The sequence below is a fragment of the Nomascus leucogenys genome, chromosome 9 (assembly GCF_006542625.1).
Source record: "Nomascus leucogenys isolate Asia chromosome 9, Asia_NLE_v1, whole genome shotgun sequence".
Classification (NCBI taxonomy): Eukaryota; Metazoa; Chordata; class Mammalia; order Primates; family Hylobatidae; genus Nomascus; species Nomascus leucogenys.
In genome coordinates this window covers 30,418,171-30,441,150 of record NC_044389.1, presented here as the reverse complement: position 1 = coordinate 30,441,150, position 22,980 = coordinate 30,418,171, and the positions used below count along the sequence as shown (strand labels likewise).

General features: G+C 39.3%; 1 protein-coding gene across 1 annotated transcript in view; it reads right to left on the bottom strand.

Annotated features, from left to right (window-relative positions):
• NIBAN1 (niban apoptosis regulator 1) overlaps nucleotides 1–22,980 on the bottom strand; it is a 179,965-nt gene that overhangs the window by 94,945 nt on the left and 62,040 nt on the right. The window contains exons 2-4 of the mRNA XM_003264458.4: nucleotides 11,316–11,446; nucleotides 6,231–6,362; nucleotides 2,235–2,349 (exon numbers count right to left, since the gene is read on the bottom strand). Coding sequence (XP_003264506.1) covers nucleotides 2,235–2,349; nucleotides 6,231–6,362; nucleotides 11,316–11,446 — 378 coding nt within the window. The remainder of the gene's footprint in view (nucleotides 1–2,234; nucleotides 2,350–6,230; nucleotides 6,363–11,315; nucleotides 11,447–22,980) is intronic.

Below are 22,980 nucleotides of genomic sequence, written 5' to 3'. Positions count from 1 at the left end.
CTTATTGGCCAGGCGTGGTGGCTTATGCCTATAATCCCAGCACTTTGGGAGGCCAAGGCAGGAGGGTCACTTGAGCTTAGGAGTTGAAGACCAGCTTGGGCAACAGAGTGAGATCATTGTCTCTGCAATTCATTTTTTGTTTTTTTGTTTGTTTTGTTTTTCTGGGCATAGTGGCATATAGCTGTTGTCCCAGCTACTTGAGAGGCTGAGGTGGGAGGTTTACTTGAGCCCAGGAGGTTGAGGCTACAGTGAGCCATGATCACACAACTGCATTCCAGCCTGGGCAACAGAGTGAGACTCTGTCTCCAAAAAAAAAGAACTAAAAAAAGGAAAAAGAAATGTACTTATTCATAAGCCTCTAGTGCTTTTTCCAAGAAATGCACTTATTCATAAGCATCCCATCTTTATTATGCCTTTATTCTTTCCGGTAGAAATAATATCACAGAGTCAGTCTTCTTGTCTGACATGGTTCTATCAAACAATCCTTGCCCTCTCCAAGAATGTCATAATTTTGTACAAGCAACCAAAAGCAACATTGACCCTTTGCATTTAAAAAGCCTCAACAAACCCATAAAATTCATTCCTATTAGCCTCTAGTTATCTCTCAACCTTTTACAACAATTTTCCAGATGCCATCAGTGAATTTTTTCTGAGTTACAAGAATATCACAACTGATCTACTGTAGAATATTCTATTTTAAAAGTCAGAAGGTCACAACACACAATTTTAAAAAGTCATTGAAATGCCCCAATCTGAAGCCTTGGGCCAACTGGGACTAATCACACAGGACTTGTGTTTTTTAGTCCTTTTCATTCCTTCCAATATGATTCCAGCAATAAATCAATAAACATATTGTCTCTTCTGACTGATTTCATTGGAAAGTTTTAGAGAGATTTGGATGAGTCGACATGTTGGTATTCCCATTTCTAGCTGTAGCTCCACCACCAAGGGCATATAAGTAGATGTAAAAGAAAATATGATAATATGCATAGTGCACATAAAGTGTTTTAGCATGAATTACTTAGTAATAATTTGTTAATCTTGGTTTATGGTCCATGTACCAATCCTGCAATTGTGTTATTAAAAACACTATGCTAAGCACTCAGCACCAAAATAACAATTGATAAAATGATTATGTTTTTCTTCATAAATTCTAATAAAATTATTATGTCTGTTAATAAGAACCAGGGCTCTCTTCAAGAACCAAGTAATTACTACGTAGTATGATTTATGCAAAGCCAAATGGAGTTATTACATTATCCACACTTCATGAATCTCTATGAATTGCCCTATTTGGTCTATATATCATCCGTCATTTCTCCACATGTAAAAAGTGGAATGAATGAGAATCAAAGAAGGTTAAAGGTAGAAAGACCCTTCTAGGTTTTTAAGTTCAAAGCCCTGTTTTTGAGTTGGAGAAACAGAAACCAGAGCTGTTCAGCAGCCGGCTAAGCTAAAGCATTTGGTAAGTGGCACAGCCAGAACTAGATAAAAATCCAATCTCCCAATTAACTTTCCATGGCAGCATCCCAGCTTTATTTATAGATACGCAAATTAAGGCAATGCTTTTTTTTTTTTTCACAGTAGCTATGAGTTACTGTAACACTTATTAAAAGGTTTTTTGTCTATTTAGGGTATTTAGTTGCATATCATCCTAAAATTAGAAAAATAGTATTCCCTGACAGGTCCAGGCTTGCTTACTAAAAGATGGGATTGTACATTTCACGGACTGGGCCCTACCTGTTTATTTCTGCTGCCTTGTGGAGTGCTATCAAAGCCTGCAATATATTCCAAAAGCTTCAAGATACCTGGCCGACAGCACATTTTCCATGTGCTAGAAACACAGAGACTGACTGTGTATTATTGAATGGGATTAGAAATAATGGAAGTGGTAAAATATTTTTCTAAACTAGAGAAATCACATCTTCCACTTGTCCATGGGACATGAGTGTCTAGCCCAGGGTTTCTCAACCTTGGCACTGCTGATACTTTGTGCCAGATAACCCTTCATTGTTAGGGTCTGTCCTGTGCATGATAGGATGTTTTGTCGCATCCCTGGCCTCTATTCATTAAATGCCATAGCACCCCCCTTCCAATTGTGACAAACAAAAATGTCTCCAGATGCTGCCAAATGTCCCTGGAGGGAAATCCCTCTCCTTCACTGAGAAACACTGCTCCAGCTAAACAAAGAAGCTTAGTCATTTTGCCTTGGAAAAGAATGATCAGCAACTCACCAAGAGGGTCTGGGAAATGCCTGTCAGACAATAGATTATATTCATCTTCTGAGGTTAACACCTTGCCACCGGCTGGAAGAATTCGACATTTAGGAGCAGCTCCTCTCTGATAGGCCTGAGGAAGGAAAGGCATACAGGAATGATATCTTTTTCCCCATTTGATTTTTGGAAAATATCAGGGATATAACAAATGGACAGATTCAGACATTCAGAGATAGCAATCGCCATACTATGTGATTGAGTTATAGTCATTTACTCAAAAAATATGTTTTGAATACCTGCTAATGGCAAGGTAATATTTTAATACTTTCATGTGACAGTCACAACGTGGTAAATCAGAGTCCCTAATCTCAGGGAGATTCACCCTAGGTATGTTCTCGAATGTGGAAAACATAATCTCAGTAACCCAGCAAGTCCACACCACATTTGCCATTTCAGATGCTAACACCTAAATCATTCTGATAGTAACCACAAAGGTGACAATCACACAAGTACTGCACAGAATGCTTGGTGACTGATGTGGGCCACATATGATGACTAATGAGACTGTGGAACACGTAGCTGCAATGATAGTTACCATGGATTTTCATCAAAACATTAAAATGTTGGCATAGAATATGCCACTATTTTGCCCTCAGATGTGAAACTGTTTTGCAGCAAAATGGTTGAGATGGAAGTACAGCACTGTGACATCAGAACAAATTCTGGCCAGCAGACAAGAAGCTCTGCTATTTGAGACACAGAAAAGAGGCACAGGGCATTGCTAAAGCAGTTTGGTAAGCACATATGCCCACAAGGACATACAGATAAGGTAACATTTAAGTATGTGCATCTGACGGGAGGGCTTAAGTCAAGGCAAAATTCTGAAACTAGTAATCTAAAGGCAAGTTGAGAATTGAAACTAAGAAACTTTGAGACCCAAAATCTAGAATTTACTCTTGGAAATAACTAAATAATGCTGATCTGACCAACATAATCAGAGTAACGATAACACAATAAGATAGTGAGGAGATCCAAATAAAACAAACTCTCAGATATCTAAAAGGCTTGTCTTCGTACTTGTAACAACAACTAATCAACTGCTTAAGCATGTGAGGGAACCAGAATATACCCACTAACACAGAATTCTGGCAGCCTGACCTATTCATCCTAAGAAAGAAGATTGGAGGACTCTTCTGAATAAATGATTAACCCAGGAAGGAGGATCTATACATAATGGAGGGTTCCCCATGAAATAATACCTTAAAGCTCTAAGAACTCCCACAGGGCTACATTATAGTGAAACAATAATATTGAGAGAAGAATCTAAGCTTGTATGATATTAAGAAGATTTACAAGCAATTTGATTTAGACTGGACTCAAAAGTGAATTGTATTATTAGTTATAACAGGCCCCAATATTGGCTTTTATAAGCATTATACCACTTAATCCTCAAAACAGTACTATGTATTACATGTTATCTCCATTTTTCAAATGGGAAACGTGAAGCTCAAAGAGACTGAATAACTTGCCCATGGCCCAGCAGTGAGTAGGTGACACATCCAGGATTCATATTCACGTCTGTCCAGCCCCAGTGCACACAAAATAGAAACTGATTATCAAGTGAGAATGTTTTACTTTTCCTGTGTAATTGCCAGCCAAAAATTGGACTCTAAATAAAATAATTAAAATAATAGACAACTTACAGGTACTTAAATGCGTAATTCTTAGATATAATTTTATAAGATACTTCCATAAATTAAAAAAAAGAAGATATTATTAAAACTTTGAGAAATTATGACAAACTGCATAGACTTTAAAAAAATTCCAAGTTTCAAAAAACTCTTGGTTATTACCAAATTAAGTCACCATATGTTAACAATTTGAACAGGTTCAGTTAAAAACGATGAACAAAGAAAAAGCAGTGCAATGTACAAACTGCAAGCTGAGAGAGCAAGCTGAAATAAGTGAAAGGAGGAAAAACACCATCATTTGATTCAAAATGAAACTTCAGTTAGTGTTAAATGTAGTGAAAAACTTTAATAAATCCAAGAACAAGATCTAGGGCTGTTTCCTCCCGATGGGTTAGTAGCAATCATACCAACAACTGCTCCACACCCAGCTCTAGCTTTAACACAGGCCCAGCCATATGCTAAATGCTTCAGTACATTCATTCACTTACTCATTTCAACACCGTGGCAAAGAAATCACGCGGATCCCATTTTACAGATGAGAAAACTGAGGCTCAAGATTTATAACTTAGGCAAGGGCACCTATCTAGTAAGTGGTAAAGGTATGAGTCAAAGCCCATAAAATGAACCATATTAAGCTACACTGTCCCTCTTCAAGCTCCTCTGAAAGGAAGTTGTAATGAGTCATACAAAACATAAGGTGTCTTATTATTATCATCACTATTTTAGTGTATTGATACTTTGTTGCTGAGTACAAATTAAGTGTTGAATAAAATCCTAATATTGATAAGCAGAGAAAATATTAGCTTAATAAATGTTGAAAAGAGTAAGTCTACCCAAGAGAGCACTTGAGCTTTGCCTGGTAGCCTGTGAAATAAGTTTGTAGTATATTTTATTTCTATTTTCCATCAGAAATGGGAAGGAAACAGATTGGTCTGCCAGTCTGAAGCCTCTTCTTAATGGTTTAGCATCAGGAGTAGTCCTCACAGTGCTCTGTGAAGACTATCTTGACCACTCTTTTTTTTTTTTTTTTTTTTTTGAGATGGAGTCTCGCTCTGTCACCCAGGCTGGAGTGCAGTGGGGTGATCTCAGCTCACTCCAACCTCCACCTCCCAAGTTCAAGTGATTCTCCTGCCTCACCCTCCTGAGTATCTGAGACAACAGGCATGCAGCAGCATGCCCAGCTAATTTTTGTATTTTTAGTAGAGATGGGGTTTTACCATGTTGGCCATGCTGATCTCTAACTCCTGACCTCAGGTGATCCACCTGCCTTGACCTCCCAAAGTGCTGGGATTACAGGCATGAGCTACTGCACCCAACCATCTTGACTATTCTTGAGCTTAGAGGCCAGAGACCAGAGTTTTAAATCTGTTACTGTCGTTCACTGATAAATAGTAACAACTGTTCATTTCAAAGGGGGCTTGAGGGTCTATGCAGACTAAAAAATGTGTGCAGTATGAGATCTGGGAGGATAGTGGGATCATTTGACCTAACTGTTTAGCTTAATTGAGGCCTGAAGACAAGAAGTCACTTGTCAACGAGTTCATTTCTAGTTAACGGCACGACTCGACCTAACCTTTAGTTTGCCAAATTCACTGCCTGATATTCTTTCCCCTTTACTACACTACCTTCCTACATAAGGAAAGAAATGGGAACCAATAAAAACTGAAGTCCTCCCAGGTGCTGAATGCTTTACACCCATTATCTCATTTTCTCCACATTTTACAGACAAGGAAAATAGTGAAATAACCAGAAAAAAAGTTAAATGAAAAAAAAAATACCTCCATGGAAAAAAAGTATGTGAGGTATTCTGAATTCCTAGGAACCCAGGCAAACCCAGGCAGATTCAAATTTAATAACAACCTATGAAATAACTCCTCAGCCACCTGTCATGCACAGGGCTTCAGAGTGGGAAGACACGGACACAGAGCAGAGACATCAGGATGGTGTCTGAGAAAGACCTCCAGGCTGAATGATCACAGGAAACGCTCCTATGCCAAATACTGGTCTTTCTATCTTCATACTCACTTGCAATCACTTGTTCAAAGTCTATCTTGCCACTAGACGGCAAGCATCTGTCTTACCAACTGCTGTATACCCAGGACCTTGTATAGCACTTGGTATGCAGTAGGCATTCAATCAGTATCTGTTAGCTGAAATAGATACCTACAAGAATGAGTGCTTATTGAATGAATCAGTCTCTATTTTTGTACCAGTACCACGCTGATTTAGTTAGTATAGCCTTGTAGGAAGGAGAGGGCACACCAATCAACCCAGCCAAACTTTTAGTAATGCAAGAACCAGTAGTAACAAAGAAGTGTCTTACCTCTTTATTCTCATAGCTCTCCACAGCATAATCATTTTTAACTACAATGTATCTCTCCTTCCACTTCTTTATGTCTTCAGAAAATTGCGATAGCTCTGCTTCATACAAAATAGTTCCAGGCGCCAATGGTGGCTTAAAGAAGATGAATACAATTAACTATCACAGCAAAAGATAACACACCTTGTTACCACTAAGTTATCCATGGTATTTCAAGGAATAGTTTAGGAAACTATCTTCCACTGAGATCCTGGGGAAACTGTTGCTTCCTCCTCTCCCCCCACAATTTCCCTTGCCTACTCCACTTGACCCAATGTAAATACTTGTCTTACTGGTATTTTTATGATTTTCATTTCCCTCTATTATGCTACAGGAACAGAAGCATACGGTAGAAGGAATTATAGTAATAAGGTTATTATGCCTTGCATACATGTGGCACTCAATAAATGCTTGATAAACTCTATGGGAGAGAGGGAGTGAGGCAGGAAAGTGTAAGTGTGGATATCTACCTGGACACCCTGAACATGTCTCAGGGTTAATCCCCACAAAGCGGGAGAATTAACAGACCGTTCCCCTATTCATTACACCTGCTGATGCAGCCTCCAATTCTCAATGGTTTTCCTAAACCCAAAGCCATGGGGACCCCTCTCCGTGCTACTCAAGGAGATCATGTTTGCTATTTGGTTAAAGAGCAAGCAGGTATCAAGCCAGAACACCTGAGTTCTACCTCTTCTACTGAAAAGTTTGAGGATTTCTCATTAACCGTGGTGATATATGTGTTGTGCAGGCATTTCCATTAGATTCCTAGTTACGTCTTCCATTGGGTTAACTGTGTAAGGATAATTCCCATCCTGCTTCATTGTGTAATTTTCATATTATTTCAAAATATACAAATAGGCCTCTTGTCTTTTACGTGTCACTGAATTTACATCTATTTTCCCTTTATTAAAAAATCTTAGTGCCTTCAGAAATTCACTCCTCTACTTTCAAGTAAAATTTTAAATGAACTATACAGAAAAAAATAGATATGCCAATTTCTTTTAAGAATCATCTAAGAGATGAAACAAATTCCCTTCCAAATCCCATTGCTTAATGAGGCAAGATAGGAGACAGATAATGTGGCAGTCTCCTATCTTGCCTCATTAAAAGGTAAGAGAGAATCTCTTCTCTTTAAATGAAACTGAAACCATGGCATAAGCTGAACTTCATAGTTCTTACCTGCACCTTTTCTTAAAACCTGGACCACTTAATCAACTGATAAGCTTGTTAAAAATGGAGCCTCACCATAGACTTACTATATCAGAATCTCTGGGGCTGTGGGCCAGAATGTGCATTTTAACAAGCTCCCTAAGTTTTGAGATCACTCTTTTATGAAGGAAAGCAATCACTTATCCCTACGTACTCATGCTGCTAAATATATTGGTTAAGTTAACTTCTCAGCATTATGTGACTCACTTATCACTTATTCTCTCTTGAAATCCCTTCTTTATTATTTTTAGTTTTTTAAATTTTATATTCAAGAGGTACATGTGTTTCTTACATAGGTATTACTTATAAGGGTGGGGACTGGGCTTCTAGTGTACCCATTACCCAAATCTTGAACATTGTACCCAATAGGTAATTTTTCAACCCTTACTCCTCTCCCACTTTCCCCACTTTTGGAGTCTCCAGAGTCTATTGTCTCCGTCTTTATGTCCATGCGTACCCATTATTTAGCTCCTGCTTATAAGTGAAAACACGTGGTATTTGATTTTCTGTTTCTGAGTTAGTTCACTTAGGATAATGGCCTCCAGCTCCATCCATGTTGTTGCAAAGGATATGATTTTGTTCTTTTTTATGACTGTGTAGCATCCTGTGGTGTATATAAACCACATTTTCTTTATCCAATCAACCACTGGTGCACACTTGGGTTGGTTCCATGGCTTTGCTATTAAAAACAGTGCTGTGATAAACACACGCATACGGGAGTCTTTTTATATAATGATTTATTTTCCTTTGGGTAGATACCCAGTAGTAGGATTGCTGAGTCGAATGATAGTTCTTTTTTAGTTATTTGTGATATCTCCATACTATTTTCCCTAGGGTTTGGACTAATTACATTCCCACTAACAGTGTATGAGCATTTCCTTTTCTCCACATCCACATCATCTGTTATTTTTTGACTTTTTAATGACATCCATTCTTACTGCTGTAAGATTATATCTTGGTGTGGTTTTAATATACATTTCTCTGATGATTGGTGATACTGAGTATGTTTTCATGTGTTTGTTGTCCACTTGTATGTCTTCTTTTGAGAAATGTCTGTTCATGTCCTTTGCCCAGTTTTTAATGGGGTTGTTTTTTCTTGTTGAGTTTCTTGTAGATTCTGGATATTAGTCCTTTGTTAGGGGCATAATTTGCAAATATTTCTCCCATTTTGTAGGTTATCTGTTTATTTTGTTGAATATTTCTTTTTTGTGTATAGGCTTTTTAGTATAACTAAGTCCCATTTGTCTATTTTTGTTTTTGTTGCATTTGTTTTTGGGGTCTTCATCACAAATTCTTTGCCTAGGCAATGTCCAGAAGAGTTTTTCCTAAGTTTTCTTTTAAGATTTCTATAGTTTCAAGTCTTACATTTAGGTTTTTAATCCATCTCAAGTTAATTTTTGTATATGGTGAGAGATAGGGGTCCAGTTTCATTCTTCTGCATATGGCTAGCCAGTTTTCTCAGCACCTTTTATTGAATAGGGTATTCTTTCTTCATTATTTATTTTTGTTGATTTTATCAAAGATCAGTTGGTTGTAGGTATGTGGCTTTATTTCTGGGTTCTCCATTCTGTTCCATTGGTCTATGTGTCTATTTTTGTACCAGTACCATGCTGATTTAGTTAGGATAGCCTTGTAGTATAATTTGAACTCAGGCAATGCGATGTCTCCAGATTTGTTCCCTTGCTTGGGCGTGCTTTGGCTATTCAGGCTTTTATTTGTTCCATATGAACTTTAGGATTAATTTTTCTAATTTTGTGTAAAATGACATTGGTAATTTGATAGCAATTGAATTGGAGCTGTATATTGCTTTGGGGAACATGGTCATTTTAATGATAGTGATTTTTCCAATCTGTGAGCATGGGATGGTTTCCATTAGTTTGTGTTGCCTACAATTTCTTTCATCCGTGTTTCGTAGTCCTTGTAGAGATCTTTCATCTCCTTGGTTAAAAGTACTCCTAAGTGTGTGTGTGTGGGGGGGGGGGTGGCTATTATAAATGATTATAAGTGGGATTGAGTTCTTAATTTTGAAACCCCTTTTTTATTTGCCTTCTGGGACATTATACTTTTCTGATTTTTCTCCTACTCCATAGACTGTTCCTTCTCAGTCCATTTTGCTGGATCCTTCTCCTTTTTCTGATCTCCTAATGCTGAAGGGGCCAGTGTACTGTTTCTTTTCTCTGTCTATATTCTTTCCCTCTTTTATGGCCCATGGCCTTAATACTAGTTATAAACTAACATCTTCCAAATTTCTATTCTCCAGCCTCAATCACTCTGCTGAGCTCCAAATGAAAACATCTAATGGCCTATTCAACATTTCCACACTAGCATCTCAAACTTAACATGGTCAAAAGGGAACTCGTGATCCCATTCACTCCGACTCTTCTTTCTAAGTAAAAGGCAACTCCATCCACTTATTTGCTCTGGTTAAAAACCAAGAAGTCATCACTGATTTCTCTCTTCTTCTATTATCTCACACCCAACCTAACAGTACGTTCTGTCAGCTCTATCATAAACACCTCTCCTCACAACCATGGCCATCACCATCCCAGTCCAATTTGGCATCATTCTTCCCTCGGATGCTACAGTATCCTGCTTGCCAGTTTCTGTTCTCCCCTCTCAGCCCATAGTCTATTCTTTACAGAGAGGCCAGACAGATCATCTAAAATTATATGTCACTCTGTATTCAATACCCTCCAGTGGGAGACTTCCCATCACAAAACAAAATCAAAACCCTGTTGTGACCTGCATGTTGACATGATGTGCTCCTGATCTATCTCTCTGCTGTCATTGTTCGTCCCTCCTCCCTTGCTCACAGTGCTCCCAGCAGACCGACCTTCCTCTGTGTGGCAGGGTCTTCACACTTGCTGTTCCATAGGCCTGGAATATTCTTCCCATGAATATTCACACAGCCTACTCTCATTGCACTCCAGTTTCTGCTTAAATGTTATCTCCACGGAGGGCTTCCCTAACCACCTTCTCTAAAATAAGGCTCTAGGCTGAGCGCGGTGGCTCGCACCTGTAATCCCAGCATTTTGGGAGGCCGAGGCAGGTGGATCACTTGAGGTAGGAGTTCAAGACCAGCCTGGCCAACATGGTGAATATCCTGTCTCTACTAAAAATACAATAATTAGCTGGGTGTAATGGTGTGCACCTGTAATCCCAGCTACTCAGGAGGCTGAGGCAGGAGAATCACTTGAACCCAGAAAGCAGAGGTTGCAGTGAGCCGCGATTGCACCACTGCACTGCAGCCTGAACCACAGAGCAAGACTCTGTCTCAAAAATAAAATAAGACTCACTTTATTTTTCTTTTTGGCATTTATTATTATCTGATGTCACCTGATATTAATTTGTTTATTATCTGTTTCCTGCATGTGAATATAAACTCCAGGAAGGCAGAGAACTTGTCTTAATTCCCCAGTTCTTGGACTATAGCCTAGCACATAGTAGGTGCTAACAAACATTTGTTGAGGTGGTGGTTACTTATTATAATGGAGCAAAGGAGTAAGAATAAATTAGGGGGTTCAAAGAGAAAATCATATTTGATCAATGACCAAAACTTCACTACAGCAAGTCAAATTTTCTTATACGAACAAAGCATCCATGTGGGAAAAATACATAACAATTTTGGATTCATGCTAATTTCCTTTTTATATGGATTATATCAGCAACAAGAAATCATACATTTTAACTTCCAGGCAAACAGAGTTTTTTGAGCATGAAACGACTTCAGAGCAGAGTTTTTAAAACTGCCATTCAAATTATTGTTTATTTCAGAAATACTGTGTGCTATATAGCCTTCTTCAAGGGGAAAAACATGTAAACCAAATATCCATGGCTTACCTTGGTCTTCAAAAGCTGTGATGTTAAATCTCTTTGCTGTTCTACTTCACTGCGCACATGATTGCAGAAAGCCACAGAGTACTGACGACTGTAGTAGGGACTGAAGTTTTTGATGGCAGCCTCAGTTTTCCCTAGAAAAATATGAAAATTAGAATTCTTAAGTATAGCACAGAATATACACCTATCTACAGAGTTCCAAAAACCATCCTTCCAGTCTCTGTTTCCATCCCTCCAGTAACCCCTGTTTCCCAGGGATTTGCCAGTAGTCTGTGTTCCTGGAGAACTTTGCTACCTGCTGCACATGCCCCATCTCTCCCTCTCCTTCTGGCATCATCCTGAGAGGCTTCACAGACCCTAAGGACCATCCATCCCGTAACCTATTGAGTTTTGCTTTATTTTCTATCAATAACCTATCGCCATGGCCACAAACTCAACCATCCTTCTAATCCTCCTAAGATGGCTCTTCTACCTTGCCCTCTCTCCACTTCTACTTGCTCTTTATTCCCCTCGGTCTCCAGTCATTCAGCTCCTCCCTCCAATCATTCAGCTCCTCCCTCCAAATGATAATCCCAGGTCTACACCTTCAATTCTGCAAGCACATAACTCCCTTTTTTTTTTTTTTTTTTTTTTTTTCTTGAGACAGAGTTTCCATCTTGTTGCCCAGGCTGGAGTGCAATGGCACAATCTTGGCTCACCACAACATTCACCTCCCAGGTTCAAGCGATTCTCCTGCCTCAGCCTCCCGAGTAGCTGGGATTACAGGTATGTGCCACCATGCTCAGCTAATTTTGTATTTTTAGTAGAGACGGGGTTTCTCCATGTTGGTCAGGCTGGTCTCAAACTCCCAACCTCAGGTGATCTGCCCACCTCGGCCTCCCAAAGTGCGGGGATTATAGGCGTGAGGCACCACACCTGGCCATCACTCCCTTTTTCTTCAGATCCCTGAGGCTCCACCTCTAGTCTTGTGACTCACAGTCCTGGATAAAACCAACAAAGTGTTTCCTCTCACTCTGCTCCAATGTTTCTGGTTTAAAATTTTTGTGTGTGATTCAAAGCAGTATATAACTACCACGAGATAGAGGGGGAAACTTTGGTTTAAGAGCCTAGAGACCTGAGCTCTGTTCTCGATTCTGTGAGGCAGAAACCAGCTGTACAACCTCAGTCAAGTCATTCGACTCTCGAGTCTCCAGCACCCTAACTATAAAGGAAGGTGCTCACTAGTCCACACATTTCTTTGGGTCTGCATGCCATTGAAGTAGAAGTACAGTGCGAAAGTCCAGCTGCCTCACAATGACCAGAAACTGCAATATATTAAATTGTATCTCAGCACCAGAAGTAAATCAAACTGAGTATGAACCGTGTGGGGGAAGCTTGAGGACTTGAGATGGAGGGACAGGGAGAGTCAGACACCTGAAACATTCTTGCCTTTCCAATCTGTGCTTAGCTTAGAGAGTATGGAAATTGCAAAGGAGGGAAGAGAGAAGGAGGAATAGAGGGGAAAGGGTGTAGGAGCATTCTCATGCAGATTAGAAACCCTTACAACATTTCAACTACTTGCTGCAGGGTACAGAAAGAAACACAGGCTTCACTGATTGTGCTCATAAGCGATGAGTCCGCAGAACAGGGTACAGCTTGAGGAAAAATAAACTTGATGTAATATTCCAAAATATTTTAAAGTACTTTCATGTGAACTCGACATCATTTTTGCTTTTAAACTTTGATATTACAGTCAATAAAGAGATATTAAAATATACTGGCAAGATTTGTTTAGAGCTATCATGTAGGTAAAATTTCAAAAATAAGTGAAGAGTTCTAACTACATAGATTGAGGTACTCAATAGGAAAGCCTTGAATCCATAGCAACCCGTTTCTAAGCCTATAGAACCATAGCCAAAAACACCCATAATGTATGAATACTCTCCATATGCAGAGAATCCTATTTTTGTTTGGGAATTTAGGTCTTAAAATATAAATGAGGTAAAGAGGAATTCTTTCATATTCACTTCATAACATGGCATTTACTGGTCATGTTTATGAGCTTTAATAATTATTAGTTGTAAGGTGCTTTGAGACCCACTAATAATAGATTCTGTAGAAATGCAAATAAAAGCTCCTATAATTTGAATCAGGCATGCTTTTGCTTGCTCTGTGCATTTATGGTATTACTATTAATCAGTATTTGCATAATACTTTAATATACTCAGGCTTTATAATCATCTAATTGGTTATTATGCTATCAGCTTTTATGCAGTGTAATTCTCTATGCTTGTCTATAATTTTCTTACATAGGAGTGGGACAGTGTGGGAATTCCAACAATGAGAACAAATCTCACTTTACTAAAATATATAAATGATGAATAAAATTTGCCCTTTAGGTCCAAGTAGCCACTGTTTGGTCTATCAGAAAAGCAGCCTGTTAATTTCTAATGTTAATTTTTGTACTCTTGAAAGCACTTGGATTGGAATGAAAGAAGGTGGATGTCATTTTATGATAAACTCTATAAAGCTTTGAAAGCTGATTTTCTGCCACATCACCAAGCCTCCCCAGGGACGCCCTGCTTCTGGTGAGGTGCCATAATGCTCTCTTCTGATATATGAGAAAAATGCTTCTGTGATTTGAATATCTGCATACTGTCCCATTAACACATCATCCACCAGGTAGGGCTTATAAAGAAGCAATTGCAGCTCCTTTAGGTAATTAATCTAATAACTAGTTCAAACTATGTATGATATAGCTAACAATATCACATGTTCTCGGGGGAACCTAAAGTTATTTGGCAAGTGTATCTGGATTTTAGATTAAACCTATCTAAATCCAAATAAATAAGTACCCAATGTAGGGATCCTAAGACTGAGAGCAAAGTCTGGTGTTGAGGAAGGGGACGGTTTGGCTTGGTGGCTTATGCTTGTAAGCTAGCACTTTGGGAAGCTGAGGCAGGAACATTGCTTGAAGCCAGGAGTTTGAGATTGTGATGAGCTATGATTGCACCACTGTACTCCAGCCTGGGAAATGGAGCAAGACCCCATCTCTAATTTAAAAAAAAATAGTCTGATGTTGGAGCAAAATACCACTGTGGTTAGGAAGATGGACTCTGGAATCAGACAGGTTCAAATCCCATCTCTACTACTTGCCAGCTGTGAGATCTCATGTGGAGTTACTTCTTTCTGCTCACATGTTAAATGAAGAAAACAAGAGTAGCAGCCTCATAAGGTTATTCTAATGATTCCATGAAATAATGCAGTAAAGTGCTCAGCACGATAGCTGGCACATAGAAAATGTTCCATAATTGATCATAATTAAAATGATGATGATAATGGTGATGAGGGTGTCCCTTAGGCAAGCACCAGGATAAAGTCCTCAAGCTGAACTAAGGAATTAAGGAGAAGAAAAAAGCCAGTTGTTTACTGTAACTCTTGCACTAGGGCCATCCTGCCCTGCTGTATACAGAAGAGCTGCCCCACCCATTGCAGGCTTCAAACAAATACAACCTACATTTTCACAAAGGTTCAGCATAGAAGACCCTCAGTGCATTCCTGAATTAAAACCAACTAAATAAAACATCAACATTAATGAACTGAAGAAAAAGCGTAAGTTAGGGGCTGTGTTTCATTGAGCTTCTCTCTCTGAGCCTCAATTTTCTCACCTGCAAAATGAGGATAATAAGATGCCCATATCACAGGGTTTCATGAGGAGCAAATAAAATATTCTGTATATTGAAAACTGTCTAGGACAGTGCCTGACACGTATTAGTTGATCAATCAATTTTGACTATTTAATATTCCACAACAAAAACATTCAAACAAGTGATCAGCCCACAGGGGCCACACAAAATAACCTCAGCTGAAACTACATTATTCATCACAGTTTTCAAGATTCTTGAGCACTGAATTCCTTTCATATCCCTGCCACCAAAGTTAGTATCACATTCTCTTTCCTAAATTGTTTATAAAACACAGTGCCAGGTCTTATACTGAAAGCAGATTACTCAATAATGGAAGGACTAAAAGCAATGGAAGGGATTCTTCCACATTTTGATATACCAGCATTTTTGGCACAGGTATGTATCTCTAGTCCTACTTGTTTATTACAGCTTGTGCTGGGCATGGCGTTAGTACAATTCACTTGACCCTAGGCTGCTCATAACACCCTTCAAGGTAATCATCACTGACGCTAAAAGAAGCCACTTGATATAGTTTGGATCTTTTGTCCCCTGCAAATCTCAAATTGAGATGTAATCCCCAATGTTGGAGGTAGGGCCTGGTGGGAGGTGTTTGGGTCATGGGGGCGGATCCCTCATTAATGGCTTAGTGCCATCCCCTTGGGGATAGGTGAGTTCTTATTCCCTTAATTCACATGAGAGCTAGTTGTTTGAAGGGAGCCTGGCACTTTCTCCTCTCTCTTGCTCAGCTCTTGCCATGTGATGCACCTGCTCCCCCTTTGCCTTCTGCTATGATTGTAAGCTTCCTGAGGCCCTCACCAGAAGCAGATGTCAGCATTATGCTTCCTGTACAGGCTGTAGAACCAAGAACCATGAGCCGATTAAACCTTTTTTTTTTTTTGAGATAGTCTCAATCGGTCACCCAGGCTTGGAGTGCAGTGCTGCAATCACAGCTCACTGCAGCCTTGACCTCCCAGGCTTAAGCAATCCTCCCATCTCAGCCTCCTGAGTAGTTGGGACCACAGGAGTGTGCCACCACACTTGTCTATTTTTTTTTTTTTTTTTTTTTTAAGACAGAGTTTCACTCTTATCCCCCAGGCTGGAGTGCAGTGGCGCCATCTTGGCTCACTGCAACCTCTGCCTCCCGGGTTCTAGTGATTCTCCTGCCTCAGCCTCCCAAGTAGCTGAGATTACAGGTATGCGCCACCACACCTGGCTAATTTTGTATTTTTAGCAGAGACAGGGTTTCACCATGTTAGTCAGGCTGGTCTCGAACTTCTGACCTCAAGTGATCCACCTGCCTCGGCCTCCCGAAATGCTGGGATTACAGGCGCGAATCACTGCACCCAGCCAATTTTTGTATTTTTTGTAGAGACATGGTTTCACCATGTTGCCCAGGCTGGTTTCAAATCCCTGGACTCAAATGATTCACCCGCCTCGACTCCCACAGTGCTGGGATTACAGGCATGAGCCATCACGCCTACCCTAAACTTTTTTTCTTTATAAATGACCCACCCTCAGATATTTCCTTATAGCAATGGAAGCAAACTAACACACCTCTTTGACAACTCTGTCCATATAACTTAGCTTCAGTTCACCTTTGTAAAATTAAGAAAAATATCTGCTGCCCCCTTCGAAGCCATTAACTCTATACAGGCTCAAAAACTCAGCATTCATTTGACTCCTTCTCCCCCATTCCCAGATCCAATCATCAGATCTTGCCACTTTTATTTCCAGAAATTTCTTGAATCCATTTCCTTTTCCCCATCCCAACCACCACACCTTCAATCAAGCCTCTACTATCTCTCAACGACATTATAAAAGTCTCTTGGGCCGGGCGCAGTAGCTCACACAATCCCAGCATTTTGGGAGGCCGAGGTGGGCAGATCACTTGAGGTCAGGAGTTCAAGACCAGCCTGGCCAACATGGTGAAACCCTGTCTCTACCAAAAATACAAAAATTAGCCGGGTGTGGTGGTGCACACCTGTAATCCCAGCTACTTGGGAGGCTGAGGCAGGAGAATCGCTTGAGCCTGGGAGGCGGAGGTTGCAGTGAGCCAAGATCGCACCACTGCACCCTAGGTGACAGAGCGAGACTCTGTCTCAAATAAAAAAAATTAAAAAAAGTCTCTGAATCTACCCTACTTCAGCATCACAGCAGAGACACAGGAGAAAAACAAAAACAGGAACTCTCAGCTCTTAAACAGGAACAAAAAAGTGAAAACCAGAGTGGGAGGGGGATTGCCAGGGCTGATCCTGGAGGATTATGGGGAATGAGCCAAAGCTTGGTATGTGTGGCAGAGACTGGTTCTGAGAAGTCGCCGGAGTCCAGGGCTGATGGGGCAGAACAGGAGAGGCTAAATCAAAGCCGGCCACCTTGGTCCCACTCAAAGGTAGCATGAGTTACAAAAAGGCCCAGATGTTAGAGTGGGGAACTGTATTTCACAACCAAATCTTGGCACTAATGCCACTAAGACACTCTTTTGAAAGTCATAAGGGGCACACCTCATTAGTCATAGAGGCACAACCTTCTGACTTGTCCTGGACTGGCAGCTTTCATTTAACATGCTGCTGCAAGATCATATTGCTAGCTTTGTAAAAAAAAAAAATCTTCAATGTTTCCCTATTGCCTAGGGTAGTAACCCCTCATCCTACTACCAAAGGCCTGGGATCTTGCCTCAACTGTCTTTATTTCCCACTTATTTCACTCAACTTAAGCCTTCTTGCCCCTGTGCACACCTGTGCCTCCTCTCCTCCTTTCTCCCCCTAAGTCCCCTGCCAGCCACTTTCAGACCCTTCAAGCCCACATGACAGTCCCAACCTGAGTACAAACCTCTTTGGATTTCCCCAGCTGGAAGCAATCACACCTTCTTTGGCATTCTCCCAAAATTGTGTACCACTTCTACTACAGCTGTTCAAATATAGCTTCTCTCTCCTCCAAGGGTATATTGTGTTTATATACTCAGCAAATATTTGTTGAATGAATAAAAGGATGGCTGAGTAAATATTCAAGAATAAACCAAATTACAATGCATTCTATCAACAAAACCCATGCCAATGCCCCAGGAAAGGAGAAAGGTACAGTTTTCAGCTTGAATATTAATTACCAAAAATATACACTCTTGGCCAGGCATGGTGGCTCATGCCTGTAATCCCAGCACTTGGAGAGGCCGAGATGGGAGGATCACTTGAGTGCAGGAGTTTGAAACTAGCCTGGACAACATAGAGAGACCTTGACTCTACAAAAAAAAATTTAAAAATTAGCCAGGTATGGTGATGCACACCTGTAGTTGGAGCTACTCGGCAGCTGTGGGGGTGGGGTGAGGGTGAGGCAGAGGATTGCTTGAGCCCAGGAATTCGAGGCTGCAGTGAGCTATAATCACACCACTGCACTCCATCCTGGGTGACAGAGCAAGATCCTGTCTCAAAATAAATAAATACACACACACACACACACACACACACACACACACACACACACACTTGAAATTCAATTCATATCTGCTTATAAAATATCAGACTCTTGGCCGGACGCGGTGGCTCACACCTGTAATCCTAGCACTTTGGGAGGCCAAGGCGGGTGGATCACCTGAGGTCAGAAGTTCTACACCATCCTGACTAACATGGAGAAACCCCATCCCTACTAAAAATACAAAATTAGCCAAGCATGGTGGCGCATGCCTGTAATCCCAGCTAGTCAGGAGGCTGAGGAAGGAGAATCGCTTGAATCCGGGAGGCGGAGGTTGCAGTGAGCTAAGATTGTGCCATTGTACTCTAGCCTGGGTAACAAGAGTGAAACTCCATCTCAAAAAAGAAAATAATAATAATAATACTAATAAATCAGACTCTTACAAGTTAATTCCTTTCAAGCTTTTAAATGAGTTTTGTCCATGAAATTATTTGTGGGAAATAATTTACAAACAAAATCCTTTCTTGGCTTGTCTGTTTTCCTTAACCAGTCTGAAACCACAGCAAATATAAGGCTCTGGGTAAAACTTTTATGAAGTCTGAAGAGCCTGACAAATTTGTATATTTTCTCATTCTAGAAGGTTCTTCTAAAACCAGTTCCCAGTCCTGAAGCAGATCAACTCAAATCTACTGTTTATCAGCAGTCTTTCTTGGAAGGTACTATTTATAGCAGATTATGCCTCGTTCCCCCAACATTCTCTGTGTCATCACAACTATGATACATTCTATAATCTTCTCTGAAATATGCAGTTCCTATTTCAATTACTTTTAGAAAAGCACAAAAATGTACAGATTAACTGCAAAAAGATACAAAAATCTAAGCACTGTTTTTATACATTTTCTGCTAATCTTTTTCCAATTCTTTTTAAAAATAGTTGAGACTGTTATGTTTTATATCCACATTTTAGCTTTGGTTTTTCCTATAAAATTGCAAGAAAAATCATGATTTTCAGATATTACATTTTTATTGTTACTATGAAGACGAAACATACAGAAATAAATAAAAATAAGTTTATTTTAACCAGGTGGTTATTTCCTGGCAACTGAGGAAAATCCACATATGAGAAGATTAATCGGGCCATTAGCACAGTTTCTTAAAAACTGTTGAGGTTTCAGGTGAAGATTAACTTTGAGAAACAAGACAAATAGTTCTAAAAAAATAGATTTAATATTTATAAAATAAATTACAATATCCACTATTGTTTATTTTCACCAGAGTTTCTCAAATTATAACAGTCTAAAATTCCTGATGAATTATAACATCAGCTATGGTCTTAGGTTGCTAAGCACCATCACTTTAAACCTTAGGGTGGAGAAATTGGAAATCCCAATTCACAATACAGAGGTGTAAAAATCTAATTACACAGAATAATGCCCAAGGACTCTCTTTCTCTTCTGGTAAATGCCTTAGAGAATGGGGATAAATTGGATTCTCCATAATTGAACTGAAGGGAGTGTATGTGTGTTTTTAAAGCACATTTATTATTGGTGCCTGAGAATCAGGTTTTTGAACAGTCTCTCCTAGGAAAAGGCAAAATGATTCCTGGGTAACCTTGATTCTGCAGCCTACCCTGTAGAAATCCCACCTTGAGTTGAAAATAAGAGACATAAAAACCAACTTAAGTTCTCTGTGATTTACTTTGGATATTAATCCGCAAAGAGAAACAAACAAATACTTATGCTCCCAAGAGCTTATATGAAATATATCAAAGCCAAGCCAGGACCCTCGTAGGGCTCAGCCAGCAACTGGATGGAAAGGAGGCATGCTTAAGAACAAACAATAAAGCATCGTTTCCTGCTTTCCAACACATACCCTCATAGAGGTCCCAAATTCTGTGAGCAAAACCTGCAGTGAACTGTGAGAGACCCTAAGTTCTTCCCAAGTCCTGTTCTAAAAGCAAGCCCAGTATCTCTAATATGGCCACAAAGCTTAGCCCATCAAAGGCATTCAATGAATTTTCATGTACTTACAGATGCTACATAAAAGAGTATATACCAGCTCCAGTGGGTAAGCAGAGGCAAAAACAATGTCAAATGACCACTGAAATAAATTAAGGTCCCATTGGCACTATGCATTTTCTAGAACAATACCTTCACAGGTTAATATAAGTAAGAGAAATGGGAGAAGACGGACAGAGAGGAAAAAACACACTACCATTTCATGTTACAATTCCCACTACCTTATTCCATAGAAAAACTAAAATCCCGCTGTGGTCAACTTTTCCAGAGGACACCTTTCTAGAACTCTAAGACCTTAAGTCTGGTTTCCTCTTTTTTAGGAGAGGAAACCAATAGTATTGTTAGAAAAAATATATATGCCCACACATTTATGCACACATCTTGTTTTAGCTATAAATAGATGAAAGCTGACTTTAAATTTCCTTCCATTCCACTTGGAAGAAGTGCTTGGAAATTTTCAAGATTATTTTGTCATTACCTCACAGCACGCCTCCAATTTTCTCATGACACATCTGATGAGAATAAATCTTGTTTATTTTGCCACTTTTCTAAGCTGTCTAATGTCCCCCAAGGAAGCTACAGATTGGCTGTCTTTTTCTTTACAAAAATGAGAGGGAAGAGTGTGAAAAAGAAAATTAATCTGATATAGCTGCTTTTTCAGAGAGCATCACAGGGACTATGAATTCATGAAGAATAACAATGTTTTTGCCCATTAGACAACCTTTCTTGGTTTTAAGGAAAACATATAACTGAAATTCAGAAACTGAAATAATGAGATTCCCTTTGCTCTTTTTGTGACTAATCATAGTCATTAAATTTTTTCTGCACACATTTTATCAGAGGCTCTCAGATTATTCCAAAATCCTGAAAATATTCTTTGTTTAAAGATTGCAACCATGCAAATGAACACAACATGCACATTAAAAGAAATCAGGCCAGACATAAAATAAGCCAGGCCACAAGCCCAGGAATTTCAGTGATTTCCCTTCCAACATATCAGGTTCTATGGTGTCTGCTCTAGGTTTATCTCTTATTTTCCTATGTTTTTTTCTTTTTCTTATTTCATTTCATTTTTCTTCTCTCCACACAGACATACATTTGTTTGAAATACTTGCTTTATATTTTACATTTTTTCTTTCTCAAGAATCTATGCCATTAATGTAAAAAAAATGCATTTCTAGATAACTGTGTTTGGGGCTCAGATATGCTTGCTTTTTGATAGTCTGGGGACATGTGTAACAGTAAGGAGTGAACTTGGCTAGAAAATGGAAGGTAGTATTGCTAGGCTTGGGAGAGTCCAGGAAAAAGTCTATAAACCATTCAACATTTCTGTAGCCAGCTAACATTTTCTGAAACTATTCACAAGGTTGATAGAATACTCATTAGTGAAAATTACTTTAGCATGTTCTACCTTATCCTCACAAGATTGTGTGAAATGCCAAAATGGTTTTGACCCACTGTCCACATGATTTGGTCAAGCACTATGTCTCTGGATAGTTTTTCTGATAATAACTCAAACATCTCCAATAATAAAATCTGACCTAGAACAGCTGAAAATATAGCTCATCACAGAGCCAAATTTTACTTATTTGGCAATCTAATGATTGCCAGTCACTGGATCAGTTAATCGCTAAGTTTAAACATTCCTAAGTAATGTATGTTAGTGAAAAATTACCCCAAAGCTATGGTACATGATGCTCTAAAAATAGAGGCCAAAAACTCCACGTGAAAATCCAATAGTATTGACTATGTAGATAGTACGTTCTTTAAAGTCACTCCTTTTTCCTATGGGAATTGCTCTTCCATAAGGTAAGTTCACCTAGCACTTAATAAATGTGCTGGAATCTCATGACATCAGCTCTGCTTGGAGTCTAGGCCTCATAGGTGAAATTCACTTACTTCTAACTAGTCATTATACGCACCAGCGAGATTAAGTATGAAGTAGAACTGTAAATAACTGAGACTACATTCCACAATCCACCTAAGAAAGCAACTTGAGTTCATTTGGACGGTAGCAGGTAGCATAGACATACCAATGCCAGTCACATTCCAACATCCATATACTGGTGAAAACATCAAAGATTACAGACCTCTAGAGCTGGATGGGATCACAATCGTCCTTTCCAATGCTCTCCTATTTTCAGATCAAGAAATTAATTGATCCAAGGTCACATAACTAGTTAGTAATAGAATATTTACGAAAAAAACTTTTTTAAAGATTAGTGACAATTTTTAAAGAGTTTTCTTCTGTTAGTACTACATTAATTTTCACGGAGGAATTCAAGCACTTTTTTAAATTAATAAAGGAATATAAGTACTCTTTGGTAATAAAAACTACATTGTCCAGAAGCCTTGTGAAATGATCTTAAATTTGGGTAAAAAGATGTTTTGATGATTTTATGTGTCAGTTTGAGCCACAGGATGCCAAGACATTATCCTGAGTGTGTTGGTGAGGGTGTTTCAGGAAGAGATTAACTTTTGAATGGGTGGACTGAGTAAAGCCGACTGGGCAATGTGGGTGGCCCTCATCCAACCAGTTGAAGGCCTGAATAGAACAAAAAGCCTGAGTAAGAAGAAATT